Here is a 17,970-nt window from a genome sequence, read left to right as displayed (position 1 = left end):
GGGACACATTTGGGTAAATTTAATTTGTACTTGCCCTGAGACAAGAGCAGTCACACATGGATGCTTACTGAGATTCAGTTGAGTTCTCGTTAAACTCAGGTAACTAACCAAAATCCTGAACTTAATTCATCCCCAATTGATGTGCTCCCAGTTTATCAGCTGGACCAACCATAATCTTGCACTCTGTAGTAATAAATCCCATTCTAGTTTCTTTTTTCTCAAATATCCAGCTGACTTCTTCCTTTCTAAAATCTCTGACCTTCCTGCACAGACCTTGCCTGCCACTTTAATTCTATCAACAAATTTCACACTCATACACAGCATACGAAAATCCACACCAGACAAGTTGCTCAGTTTACTCACATTAATCCATTTTTGATCTAAGTGGTTTATTGATTTACTAACACTAGATCTGATCAGTCACTGCTCTACATAGCCAAGTGTTGACAGATTCCAAGCTGACTCCACAGTCACCCTTGGCAAGATATGCCAGCTCTGTACTACATGCATAGTGACTTTTTCTTTTTTAAAGACTATCCAGCCTTGCAAGGCAGCACCTGTTGTCAGCACTCCTTGATTTGTTTTGTGGTGCTGCTGAGAAGAGCTTGAAACCATCATGTCTGAAACTGCCCTTCCACAGATGCAGGACTGACTGCAACAAAGGCGACTGCTGTACCATCTGCTATGAAGACTGCTTTACAGACAGTGTCACACCCTGCAGAGTTACACACAGAATGGGCTCGCCTTCCTTCGTATGTGTGCACTTTCAGGTTGTCTTCCTTCACTAGCATGTCCCTCTGTTTACATGTAGCTAATTAGCCAGCATTCCTTCAGGTGCAATACAAGTAGTATAACAAGTAAGGCACAATAAAAGTCCCTACAAAATGCCAATAAATACCTATAAATTTTGAATTGCCCTTCTATAACTCAGCCTAAAGAGCTCTAAGTTATACATCCATCCAACCCCTATTGACGGGATGACTAAGTTAAATGAACACATGCTCTTCTGGGAGAAGGGGAACCTGACCTCCACACCTCTCCTGCAAGGAGATGTGGGTGCAACAGCTCAATGTGAAGGTGCTCTGCACAATCTTTTGATGCTGATGCTGGTGAGGAAGTACCCCATGATTTCATGTGTGCAGATAAACCCGAGGTGTGGGTCAGAGGTGTGACTAGTGGCAGTATCAAATAAGATTTTGACTGTTGCTGTTCCCACAACAAGGTCTTCCTGTTACAAATGCTCATACTTCTCATAAACTTCTTCCTAATTCCTTTGGTTTCAAATTCTTTCTAAAGCCCTGTGGTTACTATTTAACTCAGCTGATGTCTGTATTTCTCTTTAACATGAGCAGTTTGAGGCAAGGCTCCTCAAAAACACTTTAAAAATTTAATCCCCTTGCCTGCCTTCAACTATTTGCATTAACGTCCTCATCTTTATAGCTGTTGTCACTCAGGTCATTTGCCAAGGGTGGACAATGAATCCTGCTCACAGTGCATTGAGTTTTCTTACAGACATGAAATAATTACATTTAATTTCAGAATCTTAGCCCAGGCATGCCGACAGACTAAAAGATATGTATCATGAAGATCTGCAGCACAGTCCTATACATAAATGTGTGTAAGTTTATATACAGACATATATATGCATACATTCATTTCTATTAAGGCCTTTTCATTTTGTTTTTGAACTTTGTATGGGGTACTTCAGACAAATAAATGTATATACAGAAAGCTATATGAAATGTGGTGTATCTATGAATGCATAAATAAGCGTAGAAAGGAATAAAAAGGATATGGAAATGTTGCCATCTCCCATGAGCCAAACAACACTTATTTCTGAATGATGTGTTTGTACTTGTCTTTCTCTTATCAGCTATCTGCATCTGCTATCACGCTTCGGAGATATACATTGTTCTTCAACACAGTATTTTAAGAGACAGCTCAGTCCTACTAAGTAGTCACACCTACTCAAATGACTCAAATGGAATCAATATTTTTTATGAATACCAATGTTTGCCAGGGAACATCTGAGCACACTACCAGTAAAATCTCATTTTATCCTTATATATTCTAGCAGCTTTTTCTTCTTCTTTTTGTATAATCTGCAATCCAAAAATTTTTTTTATGTCACATGATGAAAATACCTGCTGTGGTGCTATGTCTTTCAGTAGGAATGAAATGGTGAAAGATCCTCCCCTGACAACATGGGATAAGCACATTAGTGCATCTCTCTTATTACCAGACCAGGAATCTGCATGAGACTGTAACACATTTGTTTGGATCTTACTAAAACAACACAAAGTCAACTTACAAAGTCAACTGTCTCACGAAGGTACTTTAAAAACTTCTGCACAATTCACAAGAAGCAAGGTTTCCTGTCTTGCTGTTCTGATGGAAACACAATCAAGATGAATGGGTATATCTCACCTTACTAAGATAGTGGGTTTACTGATTTTCATATTAATGTACATAAAATAGCATCCTACTAAGAAGAAGGAAAGATGGCAATATGTAATATTAAAATGCACTTATCAAAATGCACACTGAATTATGGAATAAAAAATAAGATGCGTAAAATTTTTATTAGGTAGTATGTGAACGGCTTGGCTCCATGACAAGTGGGAAGGAGGAACGGAGCTGGGAAGTACTCCTGCACTGACCCATTGAACCACAGGGTGAAAAAGGTGCAAAATTAATTGATCTGACTATCTGCCAGGGATAACTCAACTGTGGTCACTGACCTGGGGCAGCATGATGTCTTACAGCATCCACCTGTAAGGGCAATGCTATGATCATTTTCTGTGCAAATCGGAAACTTACGAAGTATGCTTTTGTGCATCAGCAAGAAATCTCAAACCACAGAGGTAAGCTCCACATGAAGTAGCTGCTCCAAGGCAGATATGTGCTTAATGAATTGAAATACATATGCAGTGAAAAGAAAGGTCTGTATATCTAAATTTACAGCTCAAGTTTAATTTGATCCCATCGCTGTCTTCTCTTCCTTAAACAAAATTAAATTATAAACCCTGACGATGGACTTGTGAAGACTACGAAGAATAATCCAAAGAAACATTTTTGTCACTTTCTCTCTCTCCATACGTCCTTGCTTCATACGAACATGCAGCTCCACTTTAAGTTAGTTTTCATAAGAACCATGCCATTTCTTTGAGAAACAGTGGTCTACAGCTTTTTTTTTTCTTTGGACTGTTGTAAATGAAATATGTTTTATGCCCTACAAAAGACAGAGTGAGAAGAGTATACTTTTAAAGTATGTTGGAAGCATGCAAGTTTGGTATTACCAGTGGAACTACAGGATTTGCTTTTTACTTAAAGCACGAATGAAGCAATGATGCTTTTGTCCAGCACTGCTCTTTTGCATAAAGCTCTAAGGCAAACCTGCAGGACTTCTCTTGTTCATTCCTTATTTTTCTATCAGCTTTCCAAATACCCATGTGGTTCAAGAGAACTTTCTTCTCAAAATCTACCACAGTTTCATTTGAAGAACACCAGTTAGTCTGACATGGTGTGAATGGCACAAGAACAATAGGAAAAATCCCAATTCCTAGTAGCATTCCTCATCTTCACAAACTTTTAGGAGTGTCTATGTAGGATAAGTACTGGAATGCTAAGTACTTAAGCAAGTTGTTCAATAATTCCATTTCATTTGTTATAGAAGCTGATAAGCCAGGTAAAAATGCATACTTATATACGTATTTCTGTGTTCAAGGCCCAGCCATCCTACAGAGGTACTGGCAAGCAACTGAGCATCCCACAGAGAGACAAGGAACCTGCTGGGCCTTTACACTCATATACTATCATGGGCTTTGGCAGGTGTGGAGTGATGTTCACTTCTATCCGTTCTGTGCTGGACTGTTACCAAAATTTGTGACAGCATGGCTTAGTTTCTTAAATTCTGTCTATAATGTAGAATGTATTTGTGACGGTGCCCTGCATGTAAAGCTTCAATGAGATGGCCCTAGCTGGGCATAACCTTTTCTGCTCCCAGATCCAAGGCTAAGTCGAGCTCCAGACAGTGTCTGTTTATTCTTCTTTAAATAAACACATTAGGCACCCTCCAAAATAGGGTATTTAATGTGCTAGTCACTGTAAGGGCATATAATTAGAATGCGTCTTTCAGAAGAGCTTGCTTGTTTAAAATAAAGCACTGAGCAAGGTCAGCAAATATATCAACAGAGTTAGCTACTTTAAGAGGAAAGTATACTCAAGAAAGTAACTTTCTAATATGAAAATGGAAACAAGTTTCCTCAAGAACTTATCACAGTTAAAACATTGGATATCAGCCGCCAGTAGAAAAACCACAAAGCCAATGCTTGCTGGTGTGCTCACAGAGGTACATTAAACAATGAAGCAAAGACATCAAACCTGAAGACTTCACTTTTTTTTTTTTCTCCTGAGAAAATACTCCAGTACTTCAATATTTACTAGATGCAAGACAGAAAAGCAAGAAACTTCCTAAATTCTAAGCTGCTAGTTAGGGCACCTTCCTGGGACAGTACAGCTCTGTGATCCTGTCGCTCTGCCAAGAATTATTCATACATTCAATGCAAAGTAACTGAAACAAAATGCTCTGACATGGCTCTTTCACCAATCCACGTTCCCCCAGATCACACGAATGCAAGAGGGTGATGAGGCAAAGCCACTTGATATACTGCAGACAACCACACATGCAGCTTCCAGAAATTGACCCATTGCAGCCACACAGTCCCACTGTTGCTAAGATGCCTGGATTGTTCCCCATAATAAATTTTCTCATATTTCTGAAATGCAGATCAACACTGCAAAAAAAGTCTTCTTCAGCCACTACTCTCTTCGTGGCCTTAAATTTTACACTCAGGGGAAGCAGCATTAGTCACATTCTCCTTCAGCTAAGAGGTACTCAATACTTCATGTCACATTAGCTGTTTTTCAACTTCACTAATCATGACTATATACCTCTCAAACATTACGACTAGATTCAGATGTCTTCTGAAACTGCTCATTTAAAATAAAACTGCGCCCTCACTCCATTCTAATGCCCCTTGACCATAAAGTCTGAGCTTTATTTGACATTTTGGTCTTAATCATGATTTATTAGGTGTGGGATGGTTAGACGCTTTTTATGTCCATTAAATCTTAATGACTACATTTTGCCTTTTTCTACTGAAAAAGTTCATGGAAATAAATGCAGTTAATCGACTCTGCTATTAAGTACATGTTGCTTGGAGATATAATAATGATACTTCAGAGTCTCTCCCACAATTTGCTATTAATATTGAGGAAATGCAAATTTCACAATCACATTTAAAATCATTTTTCAATAGTCAAACTATTAAGGTTTAGTTTCAAGATGGGAATTGTACTTAAAATTATCATCTCATGAATAGCATAGGACGTGATTATTTGTAATAGTGCAGTCATTACTGATAAGGCACAAAGACTTCAAAATGCAGCCTACTATGCTTTACTGTAACATTCAGTCCACATAAAAATGGACCTGAACCAATTAAATTAAAAGCTTTTCTTTTTTCTAAAAATGATGTAGTGAACAACTGGGGTTTTTTTGCTAAAACTGTCTTCTATTAGTTGAATGTCAAATTTTATGTGGACTACTCACAACAGTAGAACTTTAGCCTAAAGAAAAGACAGTTGCTGACTCTAGCTTCTTTTACACTAACTGAAAAAAAAACCAACCCATATGTTGCACGACCTCTAACACAAACTATACTCTCAAGTGGGTTATTTTATTTCTTCCTACTCATTTAGTTTAAAACAGAAGAAATAATCTAACATGACTTCCATACTACAAGCCACACTATGCGTTATGCCCAGTAACATTTGCTTGGATAAATTTTATTATTAATAAAGATATATAGTCCTGAGCTGAGGACAAGAAGCGATAGCAAATCAGTAACTTTTCAGAACCATTTCTGCCATTACTAACTGCCTTCATCGCTAAAAAGTGCTTCAGTCACTACTTCTTTGTGTTATTTCTCTACAAACAATAAATATGAAATTAAATTAGCTGCATTTTAAATTCCTAAACATGGAATTGTTTTTGAATGTCTCCTCTCTAAGAAAGGAAAATACCTACTGAAAAGAAAACCAACAAAAACAAGGACATAGAAAAACCCGAGATAAGAATTTAACAGAAATGTCAAATGTTCACACTTAAAAGACCACGTTACATCATTACTTCACTCTGGTGGGTTTAGTTCTTACTTAGTGCCCCCTGCAACGTTATGAGAAAAAATATGTAAAGAGTAGGTGTTATCAATCTCTAAGTTCCTTATGAACCTCAAGGACATCAGCAACTCAACAAAGTGCTGGAGTTGTAATTTCAAAGGTGCTGAAGTGCAAATCTCATTGATGTGAAATGCGAGTAATACCCATGCAGTGATGTTTGTAAGCGGCACCTGAATAAATACTGCAGTTCCCATTTTACAAACGTAAAACTGACCTGGATTAAATTCCCAATTTTGTATGAATGGTAGGCTCAGCCCATGGGGCAAAACAAGTTACACTTTTTGATCCCATACATTGGCATTTCACAACACACACTTCATTATACGTGAGGTTATTAAGATTCCAGCTTTATGCAGAGTAATGGCAGATTTACTTCTTATTTGCCACAGTTATGGAAGAATAGTAGAATTACTTGGATTTTCTCTATTATGAGAAATGCACAAGTTGAAAAGCCTCAATTACAGGTAAGTTCTTAAGTTCTAGCAAATTTCTAGCTCAGTACTTCTGAATTTATTTATGTAACTTTCATCTTTGTCCTTTTTCAAATAAAAAAAAAGCCAAGCACATGAAAATCAATAATGTATAAATTATGATCATTTAATGATCATAAGAGGAACACCACAAGATGGAACAAATCTTAGCTGCCTTTGCACAAAGTCTTCCACACATCCTGTGAGAAGATACTGTACTCTTCGAGCACTACTCTGCTTTTCAAATCAGTGCACAGATGAGTAAGATATGAACAATACAAACGATCTTCTATTCCTTATAACTTACTTTTTTTTCTTTATTAAACTTTAAACACTATCCGAGCTCTTGCTGAGCGTCTTGTGCACTGAAAGAAGCCCTTGTTGTACAGCATGTTTTCTGTTGCTCTGCTTTACATTTCTGTCTGGCAATCATTTTCATCCAGGATACCCATGAGAGATAAATTTAAAACAAATTCTAAGCAAGCAAGAAGATCTTAAACAAAAAACAAAAAATCGCTTCTTTTTCACTTACCATGTTGAACACAGCCATAGTTAATATTATAGCAGTGGTCGTCAATGTGAGAGTGATCCGTGGCCAAGGACGGTTTGCAATTATTCCAGATGATTTCAGGATCCACAACAGTGAAGCTGATGCTTTCTTGCTACATTGCTAAGTGCAGTAAGTTGAAAAAAAAATAAAACAAATACAGCTTTAGTGTCTTTAATTATTGTAAATGGGTAGAATCACAAAGGCTTAAGATTATGGGTAGCATTCATCTCGATAGATTGTACAGAAGTGTTCAGCTGTTATATTCTCATAACATTTACAGATCAAGATTATACATGACAATAAACACAAATTTACTCACAGTAACTGCCCTAATGTCAATTCTGTTGACACTGTCACCATCAGCTCTGTTATCAATAAAACCAAGCAAATAAACTGAACTCCCCAGCTGAAACTTCAAAATGTCAATAATGACTCTTGTAAAGCCTTTGATGCAGAGACAGAGGGCTCCGCTGGTAGGATTAAAGCCTTAAATATATCCTTGACAGTCTACTGAAAAGAAAGGTTTTTGGTTCTTTCATTTGCTTTGAGAATTGTTTGATAATTCATTTAAAGTCAAAGGTACCTCAGCAAAAATAAAAAATAAAAACAGTAAAAATATCAAACAGCTATTTAATACAAAATTGAATTTATGATTTGACAGAAAGAGTAGTTACTGAGCAGAAAATATTTCTCATTTAACGGCAAAAAGAAACAGCCAAAACTTCAGGCTCATTTAACCTGCTTCCAAGAATACCAATTTGCATTCATACAGCCATGGTGCTCAGAGGCAAAGAATGCTCAACAAATAACAATTTGTTGCATATCCAACTATTAATTTCCTGTAAACTTTAGCACTGAGGAGATCATTTGCCTAGAAATATTTTGTGCTCTTTCCAAATGTCAAGCTCAGCTATACTAATACTTTTGTAAAAACACTAGTGAAAAGTTAAGGAACATGACAGCCCCCCCCAAAAATTCACTTTTTATCAACTAATTTTCTCCACTTCCTTAACGCTATCAAAGATCACTTTACATATTTTTTTTCATCCCAAACTTTCACAAAAGGAGCCACAGCAAATGACAAGGATACAGCCACAGAACAACTCTGAGTCAAGAACTCAGGCAATAAAAACAACCAAAGGCAGGACTTCAGTGTATAGCATTCATCAATTAGCTCAGGTTCAATAGATACGGACATCACTTTAGATTACACTATTACTCAACACGTATAATCTAGTTTACATGAAGGCTTTTGCTTTACTTTGCCCATAAATATTTCCTTCTTGATCACACACTACTTTACAAAGCCCACCATGTATCTAGCAATCCCTTAAATAATATTTCTTATTATGGCAGAGAGTTTTGTGCACCAGGATAAAACAGATTTGGAGTGAATTAGGTCAATTTGAGGAAGGTAAAAACAGTAATCTGAATCTCAAGAATGGATGGAAAGAAGTGAGAAAAATGTGTCTGTATGATAGCAATCTTCAAGCTGCACTGGTCAGTGAGTAGATCTCCATCTGGACAGACCAAGGTTTGAGGCAGCGACTGCATACTGGGGATAGAATTTGGGCGTGGGTATTGCATTGACTTAAAAGTCAATAGTCACCAGTGTGCTTGTGAATGCTCAGTCAGTGCGCATATCTTTCATGAGCAAACCTCAGTTTTGATCAGAGAAGAAGAACTAGACCTGTTCATATGTTGTTCTTATGTGAGAGCAACATGATTTTATGTGGGCGCTGCTGACAGAACTGATCTATCTGTGGATCTCTGCAGCCTGCTGTAGGTGGCTTGCTTTGCAAGGGGGGCTGGACTCGATGATCTCTAGCGGTCCCTTCCTGTCCCTACAATTCTGTGATCTCTGGTTGGTTCTATGTGTACCATATATGCCAGTATGACCAATATCACTACTGGCTGGACCTGCAGCACAGTACTGACAAGCTCCCATCTGTGGAAACAGGACAGAAGGAACCCCTAGAACTTTAATTCCACAGCATTGAGGTCCAGAGGAGGAGGTAGAACACTCTGGCTGCCAAAGTTCTGTATTTTCAGTATGCTCCAGCAGTTATCATTTTCTGCTTCAGTATTTTAAAAAATGTCTCATTATCAGATGCAAAAAATGCCATAGAAAGATGTCTTCACGATTTTCTAGGGCTAAGCAAAACAAATTGCTATGTTCCTTTGCACAGCTGAACAACTTGTGTTATGTTAATTCCAAAGACAAAATTCAGCTTAGCACAAGAATAACAATATCTAAATGCATGAGCCTTGAGCTTCAATAATCTAGTCCAATGCCTTGAATGCTGCTAATAACAGAACTTCACCTAGTCACTGTTTCTCTGAAGGCAAAAGTCTCTGCTGTGAAACTGCTCACAAAATAACTTTTCTGGTTTGTTTTGTTGACTTTTTTCCCCCTAGATAGATGTCAACCAATGGACACTTCTCTGACTTTCTCCCTTTAACATCAATCTTTATAATTGCTACATTTGAACTTTTTTTTCATTTTTAAAATGAAATCATTGAAAAAAAGTATAGAATTGCTGAGGTTATTTAGCTGTGCTAGAATTGTATTTACTTACAACGATTGTTTAATTGCTCACCTATATTTGTACATTCTTGAACAGACTTCTGTAGCAAAATTTCAAGCAGTAATTCAGAATTTCCTTGGCTTACAAGATTTAGGATCAAAATTGCTCAACTTGCTGATGTATTTAAGAAAAGAGGAATAAAAAAAGAGGAAGTTTTCACATTCATTGAGCAAATTTATCACTTAAAGAAGTACAGGGGAAAAGAAGTTTCAGGTAAGAATTTATCATTCAGTCAGTATGAGGATTATCAATCAGGAGATTCCATTGTTCTAGCTGTTATTAATAAAATTACAGATATTCCTGCATCTGACCTGAAGAAAAATGTGAGCGCTGTTAGACTGCAAATTAAAAATGAAGATTGTAGATACTTTTTCCACCTGTAAATGAGATGTGCACCAAAAGAACTTGGTGAAACACTTCCTAGCAGGCTATTTTACACACAGCTCTTGAGTTCTATTGGGAAGGACCACTCTTTGATAAATCTGTCATGCCCACCTGGTCTGTTAGCTAGATGGCAGGTCTCTGGAATAGCAGAGAGAGCAGCCCTACAGAGGTGAAACCAGTGAGACTAGCAGAAGGAAAATCTGAGACAAAATCTGTGACAAACGATTGGAAAATATGTAAGAAAAGATCGTTGATCAGTAATTCTGTGTATGAGTTTCTAAGCATCATGCTAAACTTCATTTCCCCTGTAATGTGAGCAATTTAAATCCAGCCCATGTCTGGTACAACTCTGATAGTTCGGCCCTGCAAAAAGTTCAGGAAACAACAGCTGGCAGCAGAACGGCACTTGGGGGGTGTGATCATTAAATTTAGATCCATAACAGTACTGGCTGAACTATGCTGATTTATTTTACTGATTCTGGCCTTACACACAACATTTTTTTGGTAAATTTTATGCTTCATTTGCATATTTCCTAAGAAAATGGAGAATAAGATGATAGAAAGTAATCATTTCTAGAAAGCATGCAAGAAGAGCAAAACATCTCAGCAGCATTAGCTACTGTTTTCATTCTAAGCAGAGCTGGCAGAACACGGTTCAGCGTTTACAATTTCCCAAGTAGAAATAATAGGCATTTGTAGTATAAAAGGTGACTAACATATTGCCTTTTCATCTGAACGTGTTGAATCTGATATGACAGATACCAGATCTGCCCAGCACCGTTGTGACTAATAACTTATTTTGAATATTCAACTTATTACAACGTATCCTGTGCTGTATTTTCACACACAAAAACCTGCCTCAGTTTAATAAATTGAATGCTGTCTCTCTGAGCGAGAGCAAAGAATTGGTGTGAGAATTAATTGTGACAGCTGTGTTGCAGATGAAAGACAGTGTCACAAGAGCTGTCACACTTTCACACACTAGCAGAAATTGGAACATTTGACTGCAGACCTCTTGTTTACACGAAGCCAATGAATCATATCCTCTATAGTTCTGTCACTGTTCTTTTCATTCTGCATTCAAACACAACATTTTATTAACACTGGTATTAGAAGAAAATGAAGTCAAGAGAAACAAACAACCCTCAGATTTGGAGTTTTTTTCCACAGACTTTTTTCACTCAGACTCAAAGAGCCGTAAGTTCAACTCCAAGGAACAGGCTGAGCGGCTGACAGGGAACACACTAACCTAAGGTTCAGGGGGGCTGATTTTTGACAGGGACCCAAGCTTATGCTTTAAGTACTTTCTAATGGTCCTATTGTTGATTAAAGGGACTAAAACACTTTTACAATGACTACTGTAACACCAAACTTTTGAATTCTGTGGTACAATTTGTAAGCCTAAGCCAGGAGTTTAAACTCCTACAAAACACATGCAAGCAACGAGTCAATTCAGCTTATATTGTACATAACTGTTTTTTCTTAAGCTAGAATAATGATCAAAGAATCAACAGGAAAAACTCAAATCAGTATTGCATTTTTAATTTTACCATTCTTTGTAGTGCTTATTACCCTTCACAAAGGATCACAATAAAATGGCCATGAGCTCCCATTCAGTTATCATGTTCAAAGGAAAGAACACTGCACTGAGCCATATAAATATGCCTTTAGGCTCTCGGAGTTCAGTGCTGGTCTCTCCTGTGGTACTTTCTTCATTCAAGAAAATGTACAATCATCATACTATACGCTATTTTAAGGTAAGACATTTTTAATCTTTCTAGTCAAAGCTTTTCTGCTGCACATGAAATATTTAAAGAGTCATTGGCTTTGAGAAAGAGCAAATCTGAATGACTTTTTAAATGCAGTGCCTAAGGCACTGAGCTAAAGGAAGGAGTTCTGAATGCCACATTCTATTTTCTGCGCTATTTGCTTATTAACCTGTCCCTGCACAGTTTAAAAGTAGAAATATTATCTAGAGACTGACTGGAAACCCTGAAGTATTTTTATGATGAGGCTCAGAAATGCTCTCCTTAGCTTCACAGCACTTGCACGTTCCTGGACACACTCTTTTCTGGAGAAAAGGAGGTGCAGGGGAGACCTTATCGCTCTCCACAATTCCCTGAAAGGAGGCTGTGGTGAAGTGGGGGTCAGCCTATTCTCACAGATAACTAGCAAGAGGACAAGAGAGAACAGCCTCAAGTTGCACCTGGGGAAGTTCAGGCTGGAAATTGGGAATAATTCTTTTCAGAGAGTGGTGAGATACTAGAACTGGTTCCCCAGGAAGGTGGTGGAGTCATGGTCCCTGGAGGTGTTCAAGAAAGATGTGGCATTGAGGACAAGGTGATGGGTTGTCAGGTGGACTAGATGAACTCAGAGGTCTTTTCCAACCTTAATGATTTTATGATTCTATGATTCTAAATAACTCTACTCCTTTTGTGTATATAATTGGCTCTTCTTTGGTGTGGTGCCTTGCATCCATCTTGGGAGCCTTCTGGTAAGCACTGATGGACACCGAACGTGTGCTTAAAGCAAGTTTGTTTGGAGTGTTGGAGCCATGCAACACTGGGGTCATTGACCAGGCTGCCAATGACAGCATACCACAATCACCGTGGAATTAGGTGCTCCAGCAATTAGTCTCTACACTCCAAACTGCTCACACTAAGCACAGATAACTGGTCTAAACTTCCTTGCTAGTAAAGATCCATTGGGAATGTATGGCCCTGGAATCATAAAACTCTGGAACCATAAAGCACTGCAGCACACCAAGTCCTGCCCTTCCCTCCTAGCACCACACTGGTGGCTCATCTATCACCATAAGGATAGAATGTAACTCGGTTCAATTTCCCTGGTTTTAGTGGGTAGGGTATTTCCCTGAGAAGTCTGAACACAGTACCTTTTAATGATGATAAACTTGCCACTGCAGAGCTTCTGTTGGATCTTGCTGTAGCTGCCAAAGTGCCTCTATGAGTTCTCACCACTTTAACCTTAATTTACAAGCAGACTACTACTGAACAGTGAAACTGAAAGGCCTTGATCTTTTCATTTCTACGTGCATAAGAGAAACATTCACTTCAGAGGTAAGATTCCAAGTAGAGAAAATAATTTCCAAGAGTGCTTGCACTGATAATCCTGTCCTTGTTGTCTGGAATAAAAAATCTTTGTAAATATATTGAGTGTACATGGTCTTTTTGACTATTAAGTACCAGTATCAATTGCCTTGAAGTAAAATACAAATCCATGCACACAAAGATAGTGTCTCACTCTTTATATGGTGGTATGGTAATGGATTCAACTCTCACTGTGGTGATATTCAGAAATAAAAGGAAAAAAAAGAAATGAAAGAAAAGAAAAGACAAGAGGGAGAAAAAAAAGAGAAGGGGGAGAAAAAAAAGAGAAGGGGGTGAAAGAGTGAAAAGAAAAAGGATGAGAAGATGAAAAGGAAAAGCAAAACGAAGAAGAAACATGCATAGGGACAAATAGGTAATTAGTGTCTAAAAGACATATTTCAGGATATATGACAATTTTAGCTAGGGTTTATGAAGATCTAATGTCCATGGATGAGTAAGTGTTTCTATGAGAATTCTCAGACATTCCTGCACTCAGTCTGTTTGCCTGAGATTGATATTGGCTTATATACATAAAAGATATGATCTGCAAGTCTGTACCCTTATTATTTCTGCTACCACTGTATCACACTGTTTGATGGAAACATTTCTATTCTTATTTAATCACCACTATTATCACTCTGTAACAGATTGAGCTGGATTGTGCTGCAGTGCAGCTGAACAGTAAAATCAACTAATAATAAACGCAAAGTGAAAGAGTGAGCACAAATATCTTCTTACAGTATTGTAATTAAATTCTGGAAGAGCTAGTAATTTTAACAGAACAGCCTGCATTTTTTTTCATTTACCAAGGAAATTAAAATCAAACAGACAAGCTTATTCAAGGTTGACTTTTGCCTGCTTTACTCTGCAGTTTTGACAGCCATTTATAATCCGTAGAGACTGAGAGGGTGAAGTGTCAAATATTGAGACAAGATTAGAATGTAGTAAAAGCCACATGTCCTAGTTTGAACTTTAGATTTTGCCAGCACTGCAGAATCTCGTAACCGCCTTGTTAATACTTAGACTACTGCTCTAAGTTCCTGGATCAGGTGCAGCTATCAAGATGGCAGTGGGCGGGTTCATGTGAGGGCACCTCTGGGAAAAGATATGAAACAAAGGGTAAGAAAGGATAAGAAAACAGAGAAGGGTGGAAGACAATAAGGGAAAAAACAGCAAACCACCATGACCACCGTGACCACCATGGTTGGAGGAGGAGGAGGTGCTCCATAGTGGAGCAGATACCCACACTGCAATCCTTGGAGGACCCATGTCAAAGGAGGTGAATATTTCCTGAGGTAATGGTGGTCCATGAAGAGTTTACTTCAGGGCAGTGGAAAAGCGTGAAGGGAAAGAAGCAGAGAGAAAACACTGCTTACTGGCCATAAGACCCTCTTATGTCTGTTCGTGCTGTTTGGGGGAAGGAAGATGTTTCTGGGAGGAATTTCCCCAAGTCAAGTCTGTTTTGTCAATGATAACAAGTGGTAAGAGATCTCCATTCCTTTATCTTGATCTACAAGTTGTCTCATCCTATTTTCCCCAGTCATGCAAGGAGGTGAGATAGGTGCCTCATCCTTACCCAGAGCTCTCCTATCACAGCCCTTTAGTCACAGACAGGATGAAACCCTGTTCTTTTTTGTGACTTTTAAAAATAGATATATTCAGCAATTCTAAACTCTGTAATTATGTGCAGGTGTGTATACACAAATATAGCTGCCATTAAGTACATGCATTATGGAAGGGAATCCAAAAATGCACCCTTAAGAAAAAGAGATAGGAAAAAAACAAAACAAGAGATGATCAAGATAAAGCTTGATTTCTCTAAACAGATTGCAATATAATGTTAATGTCCAGATATTGATACTTGTTGGATTGACAATTCCAAGCTTTTTATTCTAAAAATTAATCATTTGCAGTTATGGGTCAGATACTGCAACAAACATGTAACTGAAATATAACAGTTGTGACTGTGGTTAAAGCTGCAAAACAGTACTTGGATTATTGACATACAATAAAAGATTTTAGGAAGAGAAAAGGGAAAACAAACTTACTAATTCTTGTTGGTAGTTTCTGCCTCTCACCCATCACCTTACAGAACTATGTCCATTCCAGTGAAGGAAAGACAGCACTGCAGCAATTATGGTAGTAACTTACTTTTTTGAAAGGCTTCTTAACATAGCTTCTACATTAGAGCAGCTGAACTCATAAAGACAAACATAAATAATTCCTCGTCAAACTGTTTAGGTTACAACACGGCATCTTACAGGTCAACAGGAATGCTGTAATAGGTCTCCATTTCTGAGAATTGTTTAAGACGTTGGTATGAAAACTCCTAAAAATTAGGTGCTAGATATTATTCAAGTGGCACAATTCCTCAACTGTGACTTGAGAAATTTGCTTAGCCATCCATTTAAAAGCAAAAGAAATATGTTTGTATTCCTCCTAAACTACATTATAAATCAAATCCCCATGAGTGTTCACATCCTTGATACCAGTTCTCTGGCATCTTTTTATTTTGTGCAGAAAAGACTGACTTTCCCTTGAAGTAAATTTTATTTTTCACTTCATTATTCAACAGCACCACCTTTACTCCATGTTTTTCTGTTATGCCAGTAACAAATAGCAATCAAGCATGACATTACATGAGAAGTAACTTTTGCAATTAAGTAATAACAATACCTCTGGAACCTCACTCCAAGGATTTAAAAACATTTGAAAATATTGTTTCATTATACTTTAGATTAATTCCCTACCTCACTTGAAAGGCAACTGAAATGCAGAGTAATTACATTTTCTTAAGAAACACGTCCTGGTTATTTACAAGAGGAAGAAGGAGAAATTAAGAAATCTTACATTCTCGCTTTCTTGGTTCCATTGCCAAACCACCTTTCCTCACTGTTTTACTATGTGATGACCGAATTGCCTTTCTCATGTGCAAGTTCCACTTCTTTATATGAAAGTTCTTTCAGCTTTTTCTCATGGGAAATTGTGGAAAATGCAAAGATGGTAAAGAAGTGAGGATTAACTGCACCCGAGCCTTCAGAGATAGTAGCAATGCATATCCCTCTAATTAAGGGGAGAGTGGAAAGCTGAATCTTTCATTTTCTTGTCTCTGTTAAAATGGATCACAATGACAGAACCAGTGGCACAACACATTACGTTTTCCGCATTCCAATGTCTGACAGCCCTCACCACAAGAAAGTCTCTTCTGGTAGTCAGATGAATTTTTTGATGTGCTTTAATTTGTGTGCACTGCCTCCTACCCTGCCAGCGGGCAGGGCTGAAAAGAGCCTGGCTCCTTCATCTTCATTCCCTACCATCAGGTGTTTAGACAGACTGATAAGATTGCCTCTGAGATTTCTCCCGACAGAACAATCCCACAGCATTCCCAATTTAAGGCTCGGTACGCCAGCTTAGTGTTGCAGTCAATAATTGGACACAAAACAGAAACTGGACTTCATCTTGACTCACATGTCTGAGGCTTGGGAAAGTAAGCATGTTCTGCTTCAAAAGGCCAAAAAATAATAATAATTTGGAACATGAGTAGAAAGATTTTCTGCTGTCGTAGTAAGTCACTTACTTGACAAGAACAGTGTTAAGTAAGATATAAAACGAGCTTAAATATTAAGTAAACACTGAACATAAATACAGGCATAGACATTCTAGATTATATGTCAAATTCAAATTGCATTTACTTTATCACAAATTCTGAAATATTCTTTCTTTATGGATTTATACATTGGATCTATTTGAGAATAACTGAAAGGAGCAAAGTAATAGTTGTTAATTAAACTTTGAAGTGTAAATTTTGAAAGTTTGCACAAATCCTGGATTCCCAAATTGAGCGTATTATCAGGTTCACTAGGAAGCATTTTAACAACACATGTACTACTCAACAGCAAAATTTTACTATAAAAATTCAATATGTCAAATTGTCACCATGAAATGCACTCTAAACTCAGAAAAGGTCTTTTACAATACTTAAAGATAAATATGCAGTGCCCCAGTTTAAAACATTTTTTTAAAAAAGGTCATCTCCTACAAGGACAATAGCAAAAAACTCAGAAAAGCCAACCAAATAGTAATGCAGACCTCTCAGAGGATCCATCTTTATGGGGGAAAGAGAGTATCTTTAACGTAGGCAGACAATCACTGCAGTGGCATTTTCTGATTTTTGGATAAATGAGAACAATTTACAGTAAGTTAGCAGGGACAAAACCATCTGCTCAGAGGCCTGAGGACGCATGTTACTCTCAGAGCGACTTGGGAAAATTTGGATATGTCATTTAAAAGAAACTATTAACTTCTAGATTGGATTCCTTTAATACCTACCAAAAGCTGTCCAGCAAAGCAGATAAATAAAATGAAAGCGAGCAAGAGAAATGCGGCCCCAAATGAAATTCCAAGAATAGATGTTCTGCAAGAAAGAAGAAAACATATATTAATGTCTAATGTACACATTTGTAGCATGGTCTTTCTTTGTCTACAATGCAGATAATGATACAAAAATTCCCATGTGTAGGCTGCAACTCCAAACATCAAAACCATGGAAAAAACATTTCAGCTCTTACTAGAATGACATGCATTTTTCCCACTTTTTTCTTTTTTTTAATCTCCCACATATCAAAGAA

At 37.6% G+C, this 17,970-nt stretch overlaps 1 protein-coding gene across 3 annotated transcripts in view; it reads right to left on the bottom strand.

The window, feature by feature from the left end:
* Positions 1–17,970, bottom strand: part of ADCY2 (adenylate cyclase 2) — a 205,591-nt gene that overhangs the window by 32,521 nt on the left and 155,100 nt on the right. For all 3 annotated transcript variants that reach the window (XM_048939390.1, XM_048939388.1, XM_048939389.1), the window contains 2 exons: positions 17,672–17,756; positions 7,246–7,383 (listed from right to left, as the gene is read on the bottom strand). In XM_048939390.1, the coding sequence (XP_048795347.1) occupies positions 7,246–7,383; positions 17,672–17,756 (223 nt within the window). The remainder of the gene's footprint in view (positions 1–7,245; positions 7,384–17,671; positions 17,757–17,970) is intronic.

Source organism: Lagopus muta, chromosome 3, assembly GCF_023343835.1.
Source record: "Lagopus muta isolate bLagMut1 chromosome 3, bLagMut1 primary, whole genome shotgun sequence".
NCBI lineage: Eukaryota > Metazoa > Chordata > Aves > Galliformes > Phasianidae > Lagopus > Lagopus muta.
The sequence above is the reverse complement of the archived record's forward strand: the minus strand, read 5'-3'. Positions and strand labels throughout refer to the sequence as shown.